At 37.1% G+C, this 26,244-nt stretch overlaps 1 protein-coding gene across 1 annotated transcript; it reads right to left on the bottom strand.

The window, feature by feature from the left end:
* Positions 1-1,591: 1,591 nt before the first annotated feature.
* cdc50aa (cell division cycle 50 P4-ATPase accessory subunit Aa) lies at positions 1,592-23,064 on the bottom strand. The gene is made up of 7 exons (XM_039651008.2): positions 22,602-23,064; positions 22,360-22,479; positions 16,855-16,962; positions 15,847-15,934; positions 15,366-15,512; positions 12,065-12,277; positions 1,592-2,533 (listed from the first exon to the last, which is right to left on the bottom strand). The coding sequence occupies exons 1-7, from the start codon at positions 22,848-22,850 to the stop codon at positions 2,340-2,342; spliced, it is 1,119 nt and encodes a 372-aa protein (XP_039506942.1). The 5' UTR covers positions 22,851-23,064; the 3' UTR covers positions 1,592-2,339.
* Between the last annotated feature and the right edge of the window lie 3,180 nt (positions 23,065-26,244).

Genomic DNA, 26,244 nt, shown 5'->3' on the forward strand with positions numbered 1-26,244 from the left:
TTTCCCAAATGAATGTTAAATAAATCATTTTAAAATAACAAAAATTATAATAAATGTTTCCAAAGACATAGCAATACATGGTTAAATGACTTACTGAGTGATAATATGTTCGTCGAAAGTTGATTTGATATGCAGTGATGAGAAAACACTCGTCAAAAGTGAAATGATTTCTGTCCAGTGGTCAAATGCTGTTTGGCCTCTCAGTTTTCCATGTAATTATAGTCACCTGACTAGTGGCTGGTGTGTGTGTGTGCAATTTCACAAACTAGAAGACTTTTTGAACAAGTGATATGAAACACCAATATATATATATATATATATATATATATATATATATATAATTTAATCAATAAAAAACTAACTGTAGTCTGATTATGAATAAAACAATAAATTAAAAAGTGTCTACTTCATTTTTGGAGTGAGTACTCAGTACTTTGGACTCAGTACTTCGCTTACAAGACCGAGGCAAGAAAAGCAGCACAGCACATCTTCTCATGCATTCATCATTTATTATCACACAACTCTTTTCAGTAAACGGCTTTGGCCCAACAACAGACACACAGAACTGGGCTGGATACAGGATTTCATAGCAGCTGCTAAACACACACATTTCCTTTATAAATACACAGAACAAGCTTTTCAGAGAAGGAACTAAAACACTGAACACATTAGCTTTGAGCATTACAGTTTAGCATTTCCAATAACACAGTGCAACAATACGTGCAGATCTGCATGACAAACCATCTTATCATTAGTATTGAATCTGTATAAAAAAACACTGATTAAAATTCATTACTGTTTTGATTGTAACATATTATCATTGTAGTATATTATATCTTTATCCAAATGGATGAATTTCACAAAGCCAGTCAAGATATTCAAGGTCATATTTAACCTCAAAATCAAAAGAAAAAAAAGTGAATTTTATAAGGAATATGCAATGAATGGATGCAACAATATATTATATATATATATATATATATATATATATATATATATATATATATATATATATATATAGATTAGGGCTGTGCAAAAATTAATTGCGATTAATCACATCCAAAATAAAAGTCTGTGTTTACATAATATATTTGTGTGTGCTGTATATAATTATTTCGTATATATATATATATATATATATATATATATATAAACACACACACATGCATGTATGTATTTAAGAAAATGTGTTATTCATATATAACATATTTATATAATATAGATCATGTATTTATATATATATATATATATACAGAATTTAAGCACAAATAATTCTTAAATATATACATGCATGCATAGGTATTTATATACACAAAATAATTACATACAGCGCACACAAATATATTATATAAACACAGACTTTTATTTTGGATGCGATTAATCGCAATTAATTTTTGCACAGCCCTAATATATATATATATATATATATATATATATATATATATATATATATGAAGAGTTCAGATGCAAAAGCCTCTAAATGCCATTTGAAATTTTCTTCTTTAATGATGATTTTTATCAAACTTGTATATTTAAGTTCAGTAATTTCACTTAAATAACAATTAATAGGTAATTATCATTGCCATTTAAGTGAAATCACTGAACTTAAATATACAAGCTTGATAAAAATGATCATTCTAGAAGAAAATTTCAAATGGCACTTCACAAGAGGCTTTTGCATCTGAACTCTTCATATATATATTGTATTTTGACAATATTATATTCATGACATATAAGCACCATTCCCCAAGTTCTCGTTATTGTAATGCAAAAAAAATAAAATAAAAATAAGTAAATAAATAATGCACCATGGTAGAATTTGCCTGTAGTTATGCTGATATTAATTATTGCAAAGAGAATACAATCAAAATCATGACGCAACAATTACAAACTAACTAAAAAGTAAAATGTCATGGTGAATTAGGGGAAAATGTGCTCATGAAAATGTCAATACAAAGTGCATTGTCTTGCAACATATGATTTTTTCCCCCAACTTTATCATTCGATTTTTGGGAAAAATATGACCTGGACGTGTGTGTGTGTGTGTGATTCACTCGGATACAGGGCTACTGTACGACTACACATCCTTCAGTAACTCCACACTGCCTTCATACTGTCCTCACCACAAAATACCTAATGCAGAAAGATCAACTGTGTCAGAATCAAGATCTCCAATATAAAGCTTTGGTGTGGATGAAAGAAAGGCTTAAAACAGATCATTAAAAACTGCCAGTGCATACACAATAACATTGTAAGCAGTCTTTCTGGCGCCTGTGTGCACAGGAGCATCTTCCTGCATGAATGAGATATGACAATACCTCGCGCGTCTCACTTCGCGTTTAATTGGTAATATCAGCGCTGTTGTTGCGGTTGCCGTATTTATGGTGGATGATCAGCAGGACCACTCCCAGGAAGAAACACACGGATCCCACTGTGATGTAGGCGATTCCCAGGAAAGGGTTCTTCCCACCCATCCAGGAGATAGTGCTGAGGATCATACGCTTGCGGCCGTCAAAGCTGCGCACTGGGTAATCTGGGTTCACGTGATTAAAGAATGTTACAGTAATTCAACAATACATTTGCTTACATACAGAGGAAAATTTAAAGACTTCTGATGTGCTCACAGTGCAATTTTTCTATTTCATTCTTCGCTTTGGGGTTAAAATACCTGACCACTGACCAGCTGTTTACTGCAAGCGACCATCCCAACAACGCACACACTGCAGAGAGCGCCATGTTTGGTGCAACTAACCCTGGTGCGATTGCTCTGTAAGTGTGGTTCAGTTGAATAAGAGTGAAGGCTGCCATGAACAATGTTGACACCAAACAAGCAAACCGAGCCCCAAACCAACTCTAGTGCAGTTCAAATGAAATAGGAACGCAACACGGACCAAAGACAAAACAGGACATCATGTCACAAGATGCGCCCCTAAAAAGGACAGAATGCTCAAGCATACCCGTTTTTTTCTCATCATTGTTGTGATCAGTGTTGGGTGTAACTATTTACTAAGTAATTAGTTACTGTAATTTAATTACTTTTCACTTGAAAATGTAAAGTAAGGGATTACTCTTCATTTATCTGTAATTTAATTACAGTTACTTCTGATGTAATTGAGGTAAATACTGTGTATAGATCAATCCGATCTCACAGCGATTCGTACGTATTTTATGAGGTGTCTAAATATTACGACCGCACTCGTACAAATTCGTATGAATTATTGTAAAATATGTATGAAAAAAGTGTGCAATGTCATGAGATCAGACATAAAACAATAGTGGGTTTAACATCAAAATGTATTCTCTGGTGTTAAAAAGTATGTTTTTATAATATAACCTTCTCCACCTTGGTCAGTTTAAGGATAATGCAATTTTATAGTATTTTTTTGAAAGAATTAAAACAGATTCATGTCTATCCTTGTATTATTCAGCTGGTTGAGATTGACATGGGATTTTGAAAGTAATTAAATACTTTTTTATAGAGAGTAATTAGTACAGTACTCTAATTACACTGTTGAAGAGGTAATTAGTAACTAGTAATTAATTACTTTTTTAGAGTAACTTACTCAACACTGGTTGTGATGTTGTCCATCATAGTTTGGTACAGGCATCATAACCTTGTCTCCTCACAGCAGATCTGTGTTTGTGTGTGTGAGACGGAAAAATTCCTGCCACTGTTTTGACTCCTTTACACAGTTTATAAGCTCATCACAAGTTATCAGCTGGTCAAAACTGCATCATACCAGAGCCCGTCTAACGGAGAGCCTTGGCACTTCCTATTAGCCCCATTGTGCATCACCTTGGTTTAGTGCTGTAGCGGCGCGTCGATGATTCGACGTAAAAATTTTGTCAACGTCATATTTTTGCGTCGACGCTTCTTTCTTTATTTATTTTTTGCATGTTCCCGGCGGTACAGCTTGCCACACACACGTGGGAGACCGAAACATTGCAGAATAGAGGACGAAAAAAACTAGAAGTGAATGTGCTATCCATTAAATGAATCACACACAGTAAACAAACCCTTAAGAAAAAAAACTTCGCAATTTAGACGCGCAAACTGGGTGCCGGTGTGGTGAGACGTACAAGCTCGGGCAGATTCGGCTTGAAGCGGTTCCCGGACGCGGCGCCGGGCGCGCTGTGACAAAAAAAGGCGTAGGTACACACAGCCAGCCACAGTCTTCCTGGTCTTGCGCACCTAACGGGTCATTTTTGCCGTGCGCACATTCGCGCTCGTGCGGACATGTCGAGTATAAACAAGGCTTTACTCCGTGTCAGCAGTCAGCACGCGCTCTGATCAGTTGGTGAACTCCGCCTCCGACTCCGTTTCCCTCCTCAGCTGATATTAATATTTAAACATTCTCTATGATCAAAAATGTTTGTAAAAAATATTTTAATAACACGGTTTTGGCGGTTGTAGAGTTATGATGGTGTTCAAATACATAACATTAGACTAACGTTAGCCAGCTTATAGTATCTTGATTCAGTATGCTAGTATTTATTTGAGATATTGTTTTTTTATTAATTGAGCAGCAGAAAAAATATTCTTTATATTAGTCGTCCAATTAGTCATTAGATTAGTCGACTAATCGATAAAATAATCGCCCAACTAATCGTTTAGTTAATAATCGTTTACCCCAGCCCTACCTTGGTTGCAGTTCCATTAGAATTCCACTGGAGGTGATCGCGGGCGAGTGCAGAATGAATGAGAGTCTATGGGGCTAAACGGCTAAAAGTGTCTCTTTCACCTGCTTGTCGTTAAATTAACATAGATTTTATTGTCGATTACGCAAGTTCAATATAGATTATAGGCCAAAAGTCGAATGAACGAGTACTTATGTCCTTTTGATTTCTTACAGGTTAGGCTGTTGTTGGCCGGAACACGCTAGCATTCTGCTATTGTGTGACGTCATCACATTTTTGAACGGATTTTTAGAACAGATATGTGAACTTAAAAATGCAATTTTCAGCTGAGTGTATTATCTTAGCCCTCCCTTTTGAATGCAACTTTCAAATTACTTGACAAAAAATTACACCCTGAGAAAAGTGGATTTATGGGGGTGAAACCTCATTGACTCCCATTCATTCTGCACTCGACCGCGAGCGCCCCCGCATGGACAGAGACGAGTTACTGCAGCCAGTCCAGAACCCGGAAGTAACCAGCCAGTGCCAAATCTCTTCAATTAGACATTCTGGGGCTGTTTACACCTGGCCACTTCATGCGTTTTCTCAGATCGGATAGCTATCTGATTTATCAAAACGATTCCATTTACACCTGGTCACATAAATGTGTTTTTGCAAAACGGATATAAATCCGATCTTCAATTCTCGCGCTTTATGCGGATTTAATGAAGTGCACGTCACCGAAAGCAACAGATATGAGCTGGATTTTATTGATCATCGGCTAATTTCAAAATCAGCAAAGACGGTGATAAGAGAGAGCGGTACAGAACTGGTAAGATCATTTCGATTTTTTACTTTTAATGAAGATGGTAGTGTTAAGGCCTGTTCACACCGGGACGAATTTCACGCGCGTTATTCGTCGACGTTTAACGCCTCGTGACTAAACAATGGGCGGCAATGTGAGTGTTCACACCAACGCGAAAAACGCCACGCGTAAAAGCGTCATTTTTTAAAAAACGCCTCGGGTTCGTTTTTTTGGTTTGACGCGCCGCGTCAAAACCTATTCGACCAACGAGATTGTCGGGTTTGCTCACGTGTCTGGTATTTCTGAAGTTACGGTAAAACACAACTTGAGGGCGCTCAAACACAAAACGGTCTTGCCGAGCACACATGTATGGCGAAGAAGAGATATGGGCAAGATGAATGTTGAGCTGCTGGTCTCGGAGCATAAAGAGCTATAAGATAATATTTATATTAGTATTTCTGTAATAATAGTATAGTATAGGGTGACCAAAAGTCCTGTTTTCCCGGGACATGTGTAAAACGGTCACTTTGTGCTTTATAGAAATCTGAGTTCAGATGAGAACTGCGCATAGTGTGCGTAATGTCAGTTAGATTTTGACAAGTGAGTAGAGGAGAACCGCTCTGCCGACTCTTTGTATTCTTTTTTTATTTTATTTTTCTATTGTGACCAGATGTTTTTTTTTTTTTTTTTTTCTCTCGCTCGATCCTCATGTATGAGGACGAGTGTGACGTTTGAGTGGTTTTATTAAATGCGGGGAAATACGACAACCCTCGTCTCTCGTGCATCTGTTCATCCGACAACTAGTGCTATGTTTTTATCTCTGGGCAACATCTCAACTTTGCGTTACACATGTCCTGTTTCCACGTCCTGTCCTGGCTGTTTTTAAGTGATGAAAATGTCCTGGTTTTCCAAAAAAAAAAAAAAAACTGCTGGGAAAGATCTACAGCAAAATATAGATGGACAAACAAGGTGGACGAGGAAGAAAAACAAGATAAAGAGAATGAAAACTAAAGATATAAATAGATTTTGTTCGTTTTTGTAAGTTTGTGAGAGCTATTTTTTGTTACATTTGGAGGCATTTCTTTTAGTTATTTATTGTTTATATATTTATTTTTCTAATACAGAAGACATTATTTCTATCATTATTTCATTCGGGTTTTTTTCTATCTGTCATAATAAAACATTGAGACATGAATATGATCACCCTAGTATAGTATTCTATTATTATTTCTATTTACATTAAGCGCCATCTAATGTCAGGGAATGAATTTGCATGTTCACTCGGCTCATCGTCAGCGAAAAACGCTTGGGTGTGAACACAAAAAACGCGTTGAAAAACGCTGACGAATAACGCGCGCTGATATTCGTCCCGGTGTGTACAGGCCTTTAAGCATCTGCGACTTACTTTCACTTTGATTTGCAATACGGCAATTCACCATGACGTCACAACAATAATAGACGTTCTTCCGGGTGGCAAAAGCCGAAGCGTCCCTATGGCAACACTAGTAAATTGCATGGAGGGAGACACACCGCCGGCAGAAGCCTAATCTACATATCAACAGTTGATTCAAGAACAGACGTGGTGGAAATTCAGACATGGTTAACATGATCATTAAAGCTTAGATTCTTTGATCTAGAGACGTGCACTCCCAACGCACTAGACCGCGGCGCGGGACTAGATCTGATGGCCGAGTGCGGGCGGTAATGCACTCTGTGTGTGCGGATTGCAGGAAAATAAAACGATTCGCGGGACTCCCGCAAACTAGAAATATCTATGAATAAAACAAATAAAAACTAATACATTTGTATTCATCTGTTGCAGAAAAGCAACAAGAAACACTAAAACAAAATAGAAATGACTTACATGGCAGAGTTTCTTTTTATAACGTGACTGCAGCGATGTAGCCAATCACAGACATTTATTGAACGCATTGGCCAATCAGAAGCATTTACGATGAAGAAGCATTTACTCACCGCTCAAAAGAAAGTAACATAGAAAGTAATAGAAATAACTAGTTGAGAACGTCAGTAATATAATGACCCACGTATTAAAATGGTTGGGTTTAAATCGGGCTCAGGCTCATAATTAGAAGACGACATGCACTTTTGACGACGTCCACTCGCTTTAACCTCCTCACCCACAGGTTCTGCTGGATAGATTTACTTTTTTCTGAAGGAAATCGATAAAAAAAACCTACACCTTTTGCTGTATATCTGGTGGCGCAACCCCAAACACAACATATTTTCGCCATAGATTCAACTTTGATCAACAACAATGATTTTAACTGTGTAACTGTTCAGTTGCCGGCTGGATCTCTTCAGTTAGTCAATGGAAGCCGCTCGCGTTCTGCCACCCGGAAGTATCGCGGTGCCTATTGTTTACAAACATTCTGAAATGCCCTATAGAATGCGGCATGTTGGCTTGCTTGATAGGCGTTCAGCTGCTCCTCTGAGGTGATGCACGTGAGCGCAGTAGCGTCGTCATCTGACTAAAATGGCATGACATATAGCCTGTAACACGCTCTCACGCACGCGTTTATTTTTTAGCATGTTTTTAGGAGTAGTAACATTTACATATGTGGTTTCAAGAACCAGATGCATTTACACTTGTCCAGTTTCATCTGGAATGCGGCCCAGACCACCTCCTGAAGTGGTTTGAGCGATCGGATTCAAATCCGTCTCGAATGCGTTTCGGGGGGCATTTACACCTGGTCTTTTCAGGATCGGATCGCTATCCGATCACAGAAAACGCATGAAGTGGCCGGGTGTAAACGGCCCCTCTCTGATCATACACTCACCTGAAGGATTATTAGGAACACCTGTTCAATCAACCAATCACATGGCAGTTGCTTCAAAGCATTCAGGGGTGTGGTCCTGGTCAAGACAATCTCCTGAACTCCAAACTGAATGTCAGAATGGGAAAGAAAGGTGATTTAAGCAATTTTGAGCGTGGCATGGTTGTTGGTGCCAGACGGGCCGGTCTGAGTATTTTACAATCTGCTCAGTTACTGGGAATTTTACGCCCAACCATTTTTAGTGTTTACAATGAATAGTGTGAAAAGGGAAAAACATCCAGTGTGCAGCAGTCCTGTGGGCGAAAATGCCTTGATGATGCCAGAGGTCAGAGGAGAATGGGCAGACTGATTCAAGCTGATAGAAGCGCAACTTTGACTGAAATAACCACTCGTTACAACTGAGGTATGCAGCAAAGCATTTGTGAAGCCACAACACGCTCAACCTTGAGGCGTATGGGCTACAACTAGGGATGGGACGGTATGAAAATTTCATATCACGATTATAGTGTCCAAAATTATCGCGATTATCAATATTATCACGGTTTTCTTAAATTTAGATATAAAGTGTTCAAAATATAAAGTGTAAAAATATAAAATATAAATATAAAGTGTTAAAAAAGAACTGATGCTCACACTGAAAACATTTCAACAAGTTTTATGAATGAAAATCAACAAACAACAAATAAACAAGCAGCTCTATGCAGTTTTTTTTAAGCAAGATTCTATTCTATGGCATTTCCTTCTTTATAATGCCCGTCGTCAATAGCAACGCATTATTACACAGCGCACATCCATATCACAACGGACACGCGCTCGTTTAATTCAAATACAACTTGGCGGCCGTCTTGCGTCTCCAGTTTTTGATTGTTTTGAAAATGAAATCAGAGTTGATTTATTGTTTACAGAGTTTGATAATATTGGTGTGATCATCTTGTCTGGACGATTGTTTTACTAAATGAATTTATAAACGGGTAAGATTTAAAACATTAGCTAAACTCATTATCAATTCAATATGTCACCGTAATTATGTGGTAAAAATTAAATCGGTGTAATACGTTATGTATCTATACATTGCTATCCCTTAAAACGTCACTCTTAATAATAATCTTATTTGAAGATGTTCGTTCGTCGGCTCAAAGACACTTGCTGCAAAATTTTCTTTGCGGAAGCTTTACTTCTATTTCAAGTGAGTGACATAAAATGTTTAAACTCAAAACAACATTTCGTGCCCAATTGTTTCTCAAACCTAGTTTCGGTATTGAAGTCAAAGTTAACTTGCCTTGCGTTCGCTATACAACAGCGGGTGATGGTTACACAAGAAGACGGCTCGGCAGATTTTAAGTGTTTCAGGGTGACAGGGTGACTAACCTCGATCAAGTTTCCCTCAGGACTTTTGTAAAAGCCTAAATATGACCACACTCCAGATTTGGTCCACTTAAAAGGCTGAATCTCCCAAGCACGGTCACTGCCTTCCGCCATTCCTTCTCGAATAGTAAACATTGCGTGCAGCGCGTGGCAGCGTCAGACTGGCCGACAGATTACAGTGAAATCGCGATAATCAAACACGGTTTTAATGATAATTACATTTTAAACGATAATACTAACCTTCAGTATATTTTATCGTGGTTTATCGCGAAACCGGTTATTTTCCCATCCCTAGCTACAACAGCAGAAGACCCCACTGGGTACCTCTCATCTCCACTACAAATAGGAAAAAGAGGCTACAATTTGCAAGAGCTCACCAAAATTTTGTTTACACAGCGACTGTGTTTTGGGGGCTTAAAAACGCAAAAAAGTGAACACGGATTTCCTACCCATAATGCTCGTCTTAACGCAGAATAAAAAGTGATAACGCAACGCCACTTTTGCGTTTTCTCTTCAGATCGTTTCTGTGTAAACATAGCCTAAAATGGCCCCCACAGTCACCAAATCTCAACCCAAAAGAGCATCTTTGTGATGTGGTGGAACGGGAGCTTCATGCCCTGGATGAGCATCCCACAAATCTCCATCAACTGCAAGATGCTATCCTATCAATGTGAGCCAACATTTGTAAAGAATGCTTTCAGCCCCTTGTTGAATATGCCACGTAGAAGTAAAGCAGTTCTGAAGGCGAAAGGGAATCAAACACAGTATTAGTGTGGTGTTCCTAATAATCCTTTAGGTGAGTTTATGTGGCTACAATATGTACGATTATTTTGGATGTTCGGTAAGTCAGTAAATATACAAAATAAAAGCCGACCAATCAGGTTGTGAATGTATCCCAATGCCTTTCAGTTTGGTATCTTGAGGGTTTAGTTAAAAATGCCGGTGTTCATTTTTTTTTTTGTTCGGACCAAATGAACCAAGCACTAAAAGTGCGAATACACCCTTAAATATGTGCTGCAGAATAACAATTCACCTTTGGCTAAGCCCCGCCCCCCTTAGTTACTGTTGCTACATCCGTCAAACTTCATCTGCGCTCTGCATGGCTTATACTGTAACAGCTCTTCCTGCTGAAATGTTATCAAACTAAAGCAGCAAACAAAGTGTCCAATAGAAGTAGGCAAATGGGGCTACAATATGCGTTCGAAGGCTATATTCATGACATACAGGTGAAACGCAAGAAACAACAAGGCATCCAAAATAGAGGCAAAAGCATAATTACCGGTCACAGTCAAAACATGAACCACCGCATATCCTACTAGTGGAGACGGAGGCTGGGACTAACAATATCAGGGAGCAACACTGTTCATGCAAAGCTGGGTAGGTCTATTCACTACTATAATCATTATTACAAAGCAAACGGACTAATGTTACACGAGTATAACGTTGTATTTATAAGCAGCGTGTGATAGCGTGTCAACAACCGGTATGAGAACCGAAATCATAACCTAAAACATTATAAAACGGTCTAACTAGTATAACTTCACACTCACAGTAAGGTTAGAAGTAAAAAAGATGTGCTTGTTGATCTTTGCGGGGTTTAGCTGACTGAGGACAGGATTGTCAGGATTTGACTTCAGTTTTGGGAAGGGAAAAAAGGACACCCCCCTCTCTGGGAAACGCGTATCTAAATGCGTTTAACCATATTTTGGATAAAACTACGACAGTAATAGCCTGCCGAGACCAAAAATATGACACGTCTGTGTTGGAAGTCAATGGAGCGCTGTGAAAAAGTGTCGGAGCTCTGTGGGAGCTCGTTCTTGGCTGCGCTGTGATTGGGCAATCTACATTCCAGGGCGTGGCTTAGCCAAAGGTGAATTACAAATTCAGTTTCTAATAGTTCATGACCTCGACGGACTGGAGAAGATTTCAACAAAGAAGGCGGAGATTCAGAGCCACACCCACCTATTACATCATCGCCATGGACCAATGGTAGTTGGAAGATGTTTACCAGCAAAGTTCACTTTGGCAAGCTGTTTCAAACTCAAACTGAGTTCAGAGTGAAACAAACTCCAAAAGAACTGCGTTTTGGCCTGATTTAATTCGAAATGACATCACACCAGTTTGTTCTTCGATTTCTCTTAAGTATATTAACATTAGCCTTAATTGTTACATTTTTATATTTCTTATGATGAAGTTATAAATAACTTAAAGGTAGGCAATTTGTTTTAATAAACGCTTTTTGTTATACTGATTGAAACTCCACATCCTGATAGCAATCAATAATATTGGCCTAAATATTAAAACATGTAAATATATCTTCTGTGGACATCTCAGGATGTTCATGTGTTTCTGAAGGGAAGGTGGGATATCATGCTTTCAAAGCTAAATAGCTATTGCTAACCTCTCCGAAACTGCCAACCCCTCTTTTAATCTCACAGACCCTGTTTACATCTGGTACAAGTTGTCCAGTTCTGAAGGATACTGTAGGTGACTTCCAGGCTGTAGTTTCCAGGCGGTAATGTTGGAGTCAAGTTGTCCTTCTTCTTCTGAATGATGCGATACAGTTTTCTGAAAGTGGGTAGAGCAGCAGTTCTCATCCACACGATGAAATCCTCATTGATGAAACCGTTGTTCTCAGCGTCCGTCGGGTCCAGCTCATAAACGGGTTTGCGCCAGTTTACGGGTTTGCTTGTATCTGTGAGGACGAATAACAATGGTTAGCAATAATACAGTGAAACTTTAAAAACATCAAGGCCATTTTTCAATGACCGCTTATACCAACATTACAAACATGCACTGATGTAGAGTTATTGCTCTGATCACTGTAAAGTGTTTTTCCCTTCTAATGTTTATTGAAATAGTCCAGTAAGTGTTCGTCTTGAATTATTACTAACAATAATTTTTCTGCTTTAAAAATAGCAAAAATAACTGTATGTTATATATTTATATAGCTTGTTTTCACGTGACGTCACGCCACTGCGTTGCCATGGTGCGAAAAACAGATGGAGGGCAGGAAGTGATTTTCTACATTAGGAAGCACTACAACAAACTCAAAATGCCTATGTTTTACGTCGTTTATGGTTGTTCAAATCGATCAAAACACGAGGAGTTTTTATCGTGTGCCCAAAGTTGTTCATAAGGGGGGAAAATACAAGAAATTGATAGAAAAACACAGAGAAAAATGCCTTGCAAACCTACGTCTGCGGTCGGGAGGAGCCGAATGGGAAAATGCCTGTGTGTGTGCAGTGATCACTTCGTCAAATGTGAGTTAATACATTATTTATGTGGCTTATAATTACATCATTCAGGTGATTAAATACACTTATGTGGCTGTTTGTGTAACGTACCAGTTTCCGAACTTTGTAAAGTCAAAGTATGTCTGTAAGACGAGTTAGTTGCTGATATCTACAGCCTCCATGGCAGGCAAATCTCTCGATTCAGTTGAAAATCGCTCCTCTTCATAACGTAAGGATCACGTCCAACATATGTTTTGATTTTCTGTTTATATATTTCTCTTGTAATAGCGTCTAAAGTAGTACAGTACGTATTTTCCTCCATCTCGTCCATTGCGCTCTTCACTCCTTGCCCTCCATCTGCATTCCGTGCATCAACACAATCACGTGACTGCAAACCACCTATTAGATGTGTACTTACATTATCCCGACAGTTTCCACCAACTTTCAAATACGGAGAAATTTATAGTTTAATTCGAAGACACGGGACGTTTCTCTATTTCCGTTTCGTCGCCCGTCTATGGCGTCATACAACCTTTGACTTAGGGCTGGGCGATATGGCCAAAAAATCATATCTCGATATTTTTTGGTCAAATGGCGATATACGATATATATCTCGGTACTTTCTACGTTTTCTATTTAGATAAAGAAAATCTTTATATTTAAAAATATATATATATATATATATATATATATATATTCACATTCGGCCCAATGATATCCTACAAACAATGTTGATATTGAAGGATATGGAAACAAATATAATATAGGCTATGCAATATATTATGTGCAAAAAGCTTTTGTTTTTATATTGACTAAAGGCTAAACTAAAAATGAAAATAAAAACAAAAGCACAAACTAATTATATTAGCCTGCATTTGATTACCCCATTATAATCACTTTCACTTTCATTAAAAATATATACATGTAGGTTTAAAATTCCACATATGGCACATTTATTTCTCCAACAACAAATATTTTAGCAATATGTTTATTTTAGTCAGAATTATTGCGTACTACGTAGTACTATTCACGCGCATGCGCGCGCCGGCGCTCGTTCAAGGAAGCATGAATTTTAGCGGAGATTCACTTGCAGAAACTCGTCCTCTTCTGACATGGACATATTTGTTGTGAAATGGACATATTTGCTTTACTTTCTAACATTTACAGATGGAGAATATACCTGTGAAATGTAAGTTGAGCACTGAGGAAAGCACCACATCTCAAACGCATTAAACAGCGCAAGTATATCTGTCAGTCAGCAACAGTGTCTGTCAGAGCATTTGACAGGGCGGCAAGCTGCCTTAAACTTGTTAACTATATCAAAGTGATTTTGACGCAATTAATATAAGCTTGTGTCATGTTTAGGACAAATTGTACTACGTAGCCTAGCTACTTTCACTGCAGCAGCTCACACTGCAACCTCCGCTATTTTTCAGATGTGCTCATATCAAACTACCGTATCGATATAAACGGTATTGCCTCATTCCATATCGTTTCAAAAAATATAACGATACATCGTACAAACTCGATATATCGCCCAGCCCTACTTTGACTCCTCTATTTTCTCGAACTTCCTTGCGGAACCAGGTGAAACCGCCAAACACAAAGGGGAACACTGGACTACCGCCAATAAAGCAAAGGAAATGACGAAGAAAAAAAAGTTGTACGTATTTTTATGTGTGTAAATCACGTGCCCGCTCACGAGCGCTCACTCTTAACAGACAGACTGTCCCCGGTGCTGCTCGCGCGTCACCAGGTCGTCTCATTCAAATCAGCCAACTGTTGCTGTTAGCGAGCCGCGCACATTGAATACTCATATGAGTCAGAATGCGAATGTACATGCCCGCTTCAGCGCGCTCATACTTACTAAATAAACGCCTCACCTCCGGCGCCGCGCACTCACTACATTCCCTTTAGCCTTAGCACATAGTGGATGAATAACGCAAACTCAGTCAAACGTTTGACTGCAGTATCTTATGTGCCTTATAATCCGGTGCGCCCTATATACAGTATGAAAAATGTTCTAAATAGGTCATTCATTGAAGGGGCGTAATATAAATATATTCGTCTGTATTATATTTAATACACGTTCTGCTGCTACAGCCAGCTCAGTAAAGCTCAAACGTACGGGTCAAAAATATGACCCGAGAAGGGTTTGGGACAGGAGAAGCATGACACAGGTAAACATTGGGGTTGCATTTAAAGCTTCTCGACAAGCTAAATCTACAGAGAGATGCCGTATATATTTTGTGAAATGATGATGTCATGTCATGAGCTGAGCTGGTTGTAATTGACAGCGACAACAACTCCTGTGAGCCCACGCTCTTTCCCGACGTCATCAAAGCACGTCTTTTGTTATTATTTTAAATGAGTGACCCCTGGTGGCCAAAAATCGCATACTGTACGTTTAAACCAAAAGACCTTTTACTTGCTGAAAAAAGTCTACACTATCAATCAGAGACAGAAGGACTGTAGTAGATTATGTGCAACATGTTTTTCAGCCAAGTTTTGATCATGTTGTAGGCTTTAGGGTTGGGCTTTATGTACCTTGGAACACAACGGAGAGGTTGCTGTTGCTTCCTCCTGGGTTTCTGAACTTCACATGTTTGTCCGTCCACCAAGCAATGCCTGTCTTTACCAGATGAATAGCTATTCGGCTTCCGTTTGGGTGGATGTAAAACAGCTCCAAAGTATCTGCAAATATCAAACGGATTACAGAAAGCTGTCAGAAAGACCTCAGGTCAGTTTCACGCAGCTTGTATAAGCAGTAAATATTTATTTTAAGGCTCATATATATTCATATGGTGCAAGTCTGCAGAGATCAAATATTTTACACAGAAATCAGAAATCATGGGTATAAAGAGCCAAAATGTATGCAATACTTATCAAATCTCTGGCTAAATATTTTTTCACTATCAACAGTTTGCACATTTGTACACAGTGTTATAAATACATGTTTTAAAATAAACACAAGTGTATTTGTTTGAGCCATAAGCTTATCACTGTTCACTGTTCATATTTGTCTTACCATTGAAGAGACTGTTCGCAATGGCACCGCAGGGAGCAATGGGTTTCTTCTCGCTTGTTCGATACGGTTCACACTCTTTACTTGGGTTCTGCAGAACAAAGACTTAACCGTAGAATCTGACATACTGTGCTTTCATTCCATGGAAGTTTCTAATTATTAGGCATTCGATTGTCATGTCTGGCATCAAGGCTGTTTAATGAAACTAAAAGCATATAAAGACATATTGAACCTAAAAGCACATTCATGAAGTTCAGCAGAACTTTATCTTTATAATAGAGCTGGGCAGCGATTTATCGGATCCAAAATAAAAGTTTGTGTTTACATAATATATGTGTGTGTACTGTGTATAATTATTTTGTATATATTATAAATACACACACGCATGTACATTTTTAAGAAAAATGTGTCATTTATATTTCAAACATGCATAGTTATATAGAATATCAATTATATACAGTCTATACAGGTGAAACTTGAAAAGTGTGAATATTTTGCTGATAGCATCAATGCAAAAGCGGCCAAAACCAAGTATGGAGTACATATGCATGAATATACTTTTCAGAGGGCTGACATTTCTGTATTTAAATTCCTTTTTTTATTGATTTCATGAAATATTCTTATTTTGAATATGGGTTTCCATAAGCTGTAAGCCATAATCAAAATCATAACAAATAAAGGCTAGAAATATCTCACTTTGCATGTAATGAGTCTATATAATATATTACTGAAATAAATGAACGTTTGCACAATATTAACATTTTTCGAGTTTCACCTGTACATGGAAATTTTTCTCAAATACATACATGCATATGTGTGTATTTATACATACAAGATAATTATACACACAATCATAATTATGTAAACACAAACTTTTATTTTGGATGTGATTAGGCTAATCCTTGCCCAGCACTACTTTATAAATTATAAACATTTAAAATTAGGCTAAATGCCAGGAAAAAACTTTACTCCTGTTTTATCAGTAACCAAGAAGATTCTCCAAGCACTCACCAGTAAAGAGCTTTTATCTCCGTTCAGCTGACTGTCGTCTCTCGACTTGACATAACGTCTATGGTTTTGATAGAAGTTGGAGAGTCCATAGTACATGAACACATTACTCTACAAAAGAAAAGATGTCAAAGGATATAAAACCATCCAGTAGCAGACCACACATCTTTTGTCCAAAAGGTATTTTAATTTTATTCACGGGCATTTTATACGAAATTGATCTGAAATCTGTTGTACTTTTAGGAGCCGGAAACTTTTCTATTTTAAACTATTCAAAGGTATACGATCAATAAACTGTCCTCTAAATGCATAATACATGAGAACTAATGCCACTTTAGGCCATTAATTTCACCAAAATACAGTTCACAGACACTCATAGAGTCACAATTGTAGCTTAATGGACCTACAGATAAATATATCCAAGTATAAATAAACCGCCTCTGTTCCAACAGTATGGATTTTAGGTATGCGGCAAATTTGGTTTGAAATATCAAATAAAATATTTTCTAATAATAGTTTTAAATAAATGCAGCCTTGGTGAGCACAAGGGAACCTCACATGAACTGTAAAGCACAGTGGTGAAAGTATAAAGAGATACCACATATTTTATTTTCAATACGATACCGATACTTTCAAAGGCCAGTATCGCCGATACCGATACTTCTAAACTTAACTTTTAAATTTGAAAAAATTTTAAATTATTGAATTACTAAGATTAAAATGGGTAATGATACCAACTTAACATTATATTTTTAAGGCATTTTAACATTCAATACGTCTTAATTGGAACTTATTAAGATTATATTTTTATTTACCCGTGGTTACAACGTTTACTTGTAGTGGTAACCATGGAAATCCACAAAATATTACAGGCCAAGTTGAACTATGATCACTGTAATGGGAATTTTCATTAGCGACTGCCAGTGACCGGCTTTTGCACCCATAAAATGCAACCTTTTTATTTTGACATTGTATGATTTGTATTAAAATTAGTTACAGAATAGGAATATATACTTTAAACATTCAAAAAATAATTTATTTGCACAAACTATGTAGTTTTCTGTCTTTTGTTAAGCATTGTTCAGGGATGCATTTCACATTAGCATCAATGGTTTCTTGTGATACTTTTGGGAAACGCAGCCGTTTGAATGCATTGTCTAGAGAGTGTGAGCGCTCTCTGTGGTTGATTGCTTCTGTTCAGATAAGCAGAAAAATAGTTATACAACACAATTATTTACTTAAAGGAGAACTCCGGCGAACAATGAACCTTTGGTCTAATAAAACATTGGTACCTAGTCAATTGTTCTCCGAGTTTTGTTTTCATGATAATCGAATGTAAAGAGTTTTATCTCTAAAATCTGTTTAGCGTATAATGCTAGTAATGGGGGCATTGACTAAGTAAAAAGAAATCGCTAGTTTATACCACTAACAAGGCTCAAAATAGCCCCACACTCACACAGTAACATAATGAGGCTCCATACATGCAAAACGAAGCATTGAGAACTTTGTAAGTGTACAGACCGTTTAATAAGAAGATACTTTATGAAGACAGTTCACTTCGCGTATACAGACAGGAGCCATCTTAAAAAATAGTCTCGATAAGTCGATCCCCGAACGCCGTTCATACAGTTCAGAAGTTTGCTGAACTTCATAGAGTTCAGATCACTCAGCACGACGTTCGTGGTTTGACTTATCGAGACTATTTTTTAAGATGGCTCCTGTCTGTATACGCGAAGTGAACTGTCTTCATAAAGTATCTTCTTATTAAACGGTTTTGTATGTATGGAGCCTCATTATGTTACTGCGTTAGTGTGGGGCTATTTTGAGCCTTGTTAGTGGTATAAACTAGCGATTTTTTTTACTTAGTCAATGCCCCCATTACTAGCATTATACGCTAAACAGTTTTTAGAGATAAAACTCTTTACATTCGATTATCATGAAAACAAATCTCAGAGAATGGTTGACTATGTACCGATGTTTTATTAGACCAAAGGTTCATTGTTCGCCGGAGTTCTCCTTTAACAGGTTATTTATCCAATTCAATAGGCATTAAACTTCTTGTCAAATAAACAAACTATATTTTTATTTGAGTATCGATACTTTTGATACTCGACATAGATGTATCGATACTTTCTATCGATACGCCCATCCCTAGTATAAAGGCTGTGTTGGTAGTTATGAACCAGGATGGTTTGCGATCACTGAAATGAGCAGAAATGTAATGTTTCGGGATAAGTGAGGCAAAGTGATTATTCGAACCTAAAGTATACAAAAATAGCTTAAATTTAAGCCAAAATTCCTCCAGGCCAAACTGGACTCTGATCCACAGTCAAAGGAAGCGTTTGGTTAAAGTTGTCGCTGCTCAAATTGGTCAAACCAGAAACTAAAGTCAAACACATTCCTTCTAGATTTTTTAGTTTTTTGTAAAGTTGAGTTCTTTATCTAGTTATAGTAGCTCTTGCACATATGAAGATATATGGAAGCTTGTTTCCAAGAGGAAATAAAAAAAAGATCATTTTAACTCACAATTATTGCTTTTTTCTCATAATTGTGAGTTTATTAGGGATGCACAAATTATATCGATATCTTAAAGGAGTAATTCACTTTTAAAAGATAATTTTCGGTTCAAGGTCCAAAAGACAGTTTCAGTGCAAACTGTTGAAAGGGCTTTAAACGATTATCTAGCGAAATTATTGCTTATTTAAAAATAAATAACAAAGTTTAAGTTTTATAAGCTCAAATGCTCGCTTTGCTCTGTTCTGTGTGACTCTCCTGTTCGAACTCGTTCATCAAAATGAATAAATCTTTTTTCGAGCCAATTCATTCATTTTGTTCGTTGAATTAACCAAATGACTCGAAAAAAGATTCGTTCATTTTGATGAACGAGTTCGAACAGGAGAGTCACAAATGCGCAACACAGAACAGAGCAAGGCGACTATTTGAGCTTATAAAACTTAAACTTTGTTATTTATTTTTTAAATGAGCGATCATTTCGCTAGATAAGACCCTTATTCATCGTCTGGAATCGTTTAAAGTCCTTTGAACAGTTTGCACTGAAACTGTCTTTTGGACCTTTAACCATTTGGTTACCAGTACAGTGCATTATATGGAGAAAAATCCTGGAATGTTTTCATCAAAAACCTTAATTTCTTTTCGACTGAAGAAAGAAAGACATGGACATCTTGGATGACAAGTGATTAAATTATCCGCACATATTTTTAAAAAAAAGTGAACTACTCCTTAAATGCCCATAAATAATGGAGCATTTCCTTCAGCTGAGATGTTTAAGATTTGCCATGGTGGTTTTGAATGGCTTGATTATGATTGGATGGTGATCATGATTAGCTTCAGTGCATGTGATTCAAACAGCAATGCTGGGACTGTTTATGTTGCATAAATATCTGAATAATCTCATACAGGATGCATTTCATAGAGTTAATGAATCCCGGTGTGCATTCAGCGCTTCTGCTTCAGTGCAGCTCAAACAGCATCGCAGAACATTGTTATATGCATAACATTATAAAGAGAACACTATTGTAACAAAATATTGCAATTTTGTTATTTGAAACAGTTATGTTAATTTGTAGATGTTTGTTTTTCAAAAACATTGGTGCATTATTAATTTCTAAGGGAATATATATATATATATATATGAAGAGATGCAAAAGCCTCTAAATGCCATTTGAAATTTTCTTCTATAATGATGATTTTTATCAAACTTGTATATTTAAGTTCAGTAATTTCACTTAAATGGCAATGATAATTACCTATTAATTGTTATTTAAGTGAAATTACTGAACTTAAATTTACAAGTTTGATAAAAATCATCATTAAAGAAGAAAATTTAAAATGGCATTTAGAGGCTTTTGCATCTGAACTCTTCATATATATATATATATATATATATATATATATAAAGAAAGTTTCAAATTAATTTTAAAACTTACACTTGGTCAAACTTGGCTACTGTACTATATGTTTGATTTATGTTGAAATGTGTGGGATATGGCTTTTGAAGGTGAGACGTCTGTTTTTGGTTATCAGGCTCTCAAAATTATATAAAGAATTTAATTTAGATTTATCAGCCAATATATCTGTTATCAGCTTTCAAATATAAAGAATTATTGGTTATCGGTATCTGCCAAAGTGTTTATCGGTGCATCCCTATAGTTTACATACAAGTTATAAACTTGTTTTTCCTGAGAATTGCTCAGGAAAATGATCTCAAAATTGCACATTTACAGCTCACAAATATGACTTTGTTTTCCTTCAAATACATCTCATAACTGAAAGTTATACCTCGCAGAGTCAAAAGTCAGAACTGTGAGATATAAAATTGCAAATGTAAGGAAAAATTTGAATTGTGAGATAAAAAGTTGCAATACTGGTTTACTTTTTTAGTCTCTTTTATTATCTGCGGAAACAAGCTTCTATTGAGATCAGGGCCCATATTCATAAAGATTCTAAGAGAATCCTCTCAAAAAACTTAATTTAGTTTAAAAACTTTTACGTAGCAGTCTTAGCTTAAGAGCGATTCGGGACCGATCGAACTGACCCTGTTGCTTATGTGTGACACAATCTTTTAAAGACTGTGATTGGTTGGTTGTACAAGAAGGAAAAAAGGAGTGATTTTAACTATAGGGACTTCTAAGCCTTCACATTGAAATTACATGCATAATCTTTCCTATTTTATCGTTCTCACGCACAAAGAAGAATTACTATTTTCTTTACTAGGATTTTTTCTTTAATTTTAAGAGTAAACACCCACATTTCTAAGAATTTTCTAAGATTTTGTCTCTAGGAGCTACTCATTGCATTATGATTCTTTATGAATACGGGCCCTGATCTTCATGTACCCAAAGTTACTCAGAAAGAGTTTCAAGGGTTAGATTCCACTTTAAAAATTCTAGTTTTAGACTTCTATTTCTTGACCGGTGTTTTGTTTTGCTCGATCCTCTGCGCTTTCGTCAATATGTCATGCGTCGGGTCAGATGTCACTCTTCTGTCTGAACTAGACTTGTGTATGCCTGTTACCAAAAGCCAATGATTATAGTTATTTTCCTTAAAAAGAAAAAAAAACAAAAAAAAAAAAAACAATGGCTCCACTTCAGAAGGCCTTTATTAACCCCCTGTTATCGTATAAATTACTTTTATGATGGATGGATGTGCTTCATGGGCTTCATACACAAGGTACCATTCACTCCCATTATAAAGCTCGGAAGATTGTGTTTGGCTGAAATAAGCATGCCATACACCTAGGATGGCTTGAGGGTGAATAAATCATTGGATAATTTTCGTTTTGGGGTGAACTCTTTAACAAGTGTATGTCCACAACAAACTAATATATTTCTACATATAATCATGTATACTTTTAATTTATTGCGGTGCACATGTAGAAACATATCATTAACTGTATCAATAAAAGTGAGCAATCCCTTTTTAGGCTTTGCTAACTTTCTACTGTTAGGAATAGGATGTGTTAGGATGAGAGATGAAGAAAGTATTTACGTCGAAGTGCTGGTCCAAGGTGAAGGGCACTGAGCAGGTACACACACTTGTGCTGTTCCAGCTGTAGTTCTGCGCGCAGTTATAACACGGACTGGACATGTCGACACCAGTGTAGTCGATCTAGAACACACAGAACCAGCACAAAACAACACTGATACCAGATACCTGACCACAGCAATAATACAGAGCCTTAAAAAACTCTTCTATCAACATGATGATGTTGCATTGCTGACGTTACGCACCTCGAACTCTTTGATGTTGTTAGAGGTGACGAAGAGTCCGATGCCGATGGGGATGAAGATGAGTCCGATCATGAAGAAGGCTGGCAGGACGGTGCCCGCGGTCAGGATGGGCTGCCAGGCGGGCAAACGCTGCTGTTTAAAGGCCGTGTTATCGGGCTTCTTGCTCTTGACGGATCCCGGGCCCCCGGAGCCCACCGATCCCGGATGGAGACCGTCCTCATCCTTTGCGTTATAGCTGGACGCCATCATCGCTCTTTAATCCGGTAAAGACGAGCGGATACTAGCGAGCGCACTACACGATAACCTCAAATATATTGCCTCGATGGACAGTAGTGTGTATTATATCGCTGCTGACACTTGTTGATCGCACAGTGAAAGCGCCATTAACGTTACACAGCAATAATGATTATCTCTGTTTAGCGCTTATTGAACATGGACACTACGGTAAACAAGGAAGTACAGCAGCCAATAGACGGAGAGTACGGTCATGACATCATCAAACCACACCCCTACCCTCAGTAAATCATTTCTGAGGTATAATTTTCTGTTTAAGTTATTAGGGGTTCAAGCACGAAGTGCTGAAACCCTATTGTAATTGTATTGATTTTTAGGGGTTCAAGCACGAAGTGCTGAAACCCTATTGTAATTGTATTGATTTTTATTATTATTATTATTATTATTCTGCCGTAAAACGCATCGTGCAGACCAAACCGTAAGTGCTGGAGACCTGAAACTTTGTCAGATGGTAGTACAAAAATCGAGGAGAGGTTATCAAATTATGAGCCCGATTGGCCCATAGGTGGCGCTATAGCGACCAATTGCGCGAAACCACTCATAACTCCTAGACCGTAAGTCGTACACTCAAGTGTCTTATATCGTTGGAAAGCTGGTCACCTGACGAAAAAAACGTATATCTCCGATTTCATTTCCGTCATGATAGATTTTCCGCCATTTTGAATTTTGTCAAAAAACTACTTTTGCGAACTAGTCCCTGGATTTTTGCCCGATCGGAACCAAACCAGTGCAGAAATGTTCTCTGGAGTCTGAAGATCAATAATTATCAAAAAAATGTTGAAATTTCTCGTTCCGGTCGCTAGGGGGCGCAAAATAAACGTTGTGGGAGGAGCCTATTTTACTAAAATGGCTATAGCTTGAGAAGTAAATGAGATATCTTCACCAAACTCTGTACACATGTGTAAGAGTTCAATTTGAGGTGACAGTAAAAAAATCGCGACGATTGAACACTAGGTGGCGCTATAAAATGAAAAAAACAGATAAACACCTGACCGTCAGTCCGATTGACTTGAAAATTGGTATGCAGTGTCTTGGTCCAAGGCCCCATGTACGTCTATAAGGACATTGGTGTATCTCAAAAAACATGGCCGCCATCGGCCAATGAAGTTTGAGCATCTATGAAACAAGGTTAACGAAGGCCGATCGGAACGAAACTCGTTGGGAATGTTCGACTCATGGCCCTAGAGGTCTGTAAAAATTTTGAAAGAAATCGGCCACTAGTTGGCGCTAACGAGTTTTATTGCTCTGTAATCACGTGGTGTTGCACACACCCCCACAAAATGTATATCAATTGATAGATCTCCTCATGATGAACAACTTTGCCTCAAGAACCATTGCTGTCAATCAATTCGTTCGTTAAATATTCACGAATATGTTAAAAACCTACTTTTGCGAACTAGTCCCTGGTTTTTTGCCCGATCGGAACCAGACTAGTCTAGGATAATTCTTTGGACTCTCTTGATCAATAATTATCCAAAAAAAGTTCAACTTTGTCATTTGTCTTGCTATAACAGAGTCATTTACAAAAGGGGCGTGACAAAAAGGCCCCAAAAGCCTGTAAATCCTAAAGGAAAACTCAGAACTTTACAAAAATTGATGAGCATATGTGTCATAACATGCTGAAGAAGCATGCACAGTTTCATGGAGATCGGACCATAGGTGGCGCTATAACTGTTAAAAAGCTTTAAAACCATGTATTTCCAATGGTAAATTGCCAGTATTGGCTGTAAATGGTGTTTTCCATCTCTGATCATATCATAATGTTAAAACCAGTGCAGTACAATTCTCTGGACTCTCTAGATCAATAATTATAACAAAAAGTTGAACTACGTCATATGGATGACTATAATAGGATGGCTTCAACATTTAGTGTGTTTAAGCCATCTATTACTACACTTTCAGTGTCCCTGAAAGCGTTGATCTCTTCAATAAACAAGTCAGAACACGTGACATTAAATAATCATGAACATTTTCAGACAGATCTGACAAAATATGCCTAAATAACAGTTAAAAAAGGTGAAATGATATCAAAATGATGGTCTATTAAGCCAATAAGTGGTGTTTTACTGCCCTCTGCTGTTCAAAATAGTAAGTGTCTCACTACTCAACTATAATTAATATTATGACTTTATTAATGATCTATTTTAACATTTGCAATCACATTTAGTCAAATATTGAACACAATAATTTTTTTTGTCAAAGTTTATCACTTCAGTTGTTCTGAATCTTCACATAATTGCTATGAACGTGGTAAATAGCTATACTATATTCCTAGAATCACATTAAAATCCAATCATCCAAGCCCCAATCACTGTAAATAATGTTAAATCATGCTAGAACATGGTAAATTAATGTACACTATGGTCAGAGGTGTAGTGGAAAAAAAAAGAGGTGGGTAAACTATAAATTCTGGTGGATCACGACGTGGTCACCAGGTAAGGTGGGCCACTGTCTACCGGTGTATGTGTATCCTGATAACATTGCTATAGGGAGGCCTCGACATTAACCCTTTTAATACGCTTGTCCTTCGGACAAGTAAGTCTGCCATTCATTTGTCTGAGTAAAAAAGTTGCTTGACCAGATTTTTTATTTTTTATTTTGTGTGTGTTGATTTATTCTGAAACAATATTCTCATCAGTGTTCAATCAGCTTTGATATTTAAATCACATTATTTTAATATCCCCTCACCCAATATTATTAAATGTATGCTTCATCTTTCATTTTAAATAGTTAAATTTGATAAATAAATTAAATTATTTCGAATAATAAGACACTATGGGCTGTTACCCTAGGGGCTGATCAAATTAAATCATTTACACTGAAAAATCACAATTGCATAAAATAATGTTATGACATTTATTTAAATTTACATAAGAAACTGGGAAAGAATGATACTACTTTTAAACATTTAACACTAAACCGCCAGTAGGTGGTGGCAGGCGACCGTCTTAATGAGTGAGTCATTGATTCATTTATTCAAACGATTCGTTCAAACGGCTGATCATTCAAGAATGAGACCGATGTTTTTGAATGGGTCTTTGAATCTTTGACTCAATCGATTCGTTCAAAATGCTGAATCATTCAGTAAACACGTCGAGTGTTCCTGTGACATGTGCCGTGGTTCTGCTGTGATTATTGTTTGGAACTATTTTCGCTGCTGAAACAGAACAAAAACAGCCAATATAGCATCTAAAATGTAAGTGATTTAGTTTTTTACTGTTTATTGAACTGTTGTAGGAAATCAATGTCACGTTTTCAATCGTGATGGTGTTCAGGAAAAATAATTGAGGTTGTTTATTAAAATGCGATCTGTATCCAGATAAGTTATCCGGATAATAAGTACCGATTC

The sequence above is a fragment of the Pimephales promelas genome, chromosome 15, assembly GCF_988280905.1.
Source record: "Pimephales promelas chromosome 15, fPimPro1.hap1.1, whole genome shotgun sequence".
Lineage (NCBI taxonomy): Eukaryota > Metazoa > Chordata > Actinopteri > Cypriniformes > Leuciscidae > Pimephales > Pimephales promelas.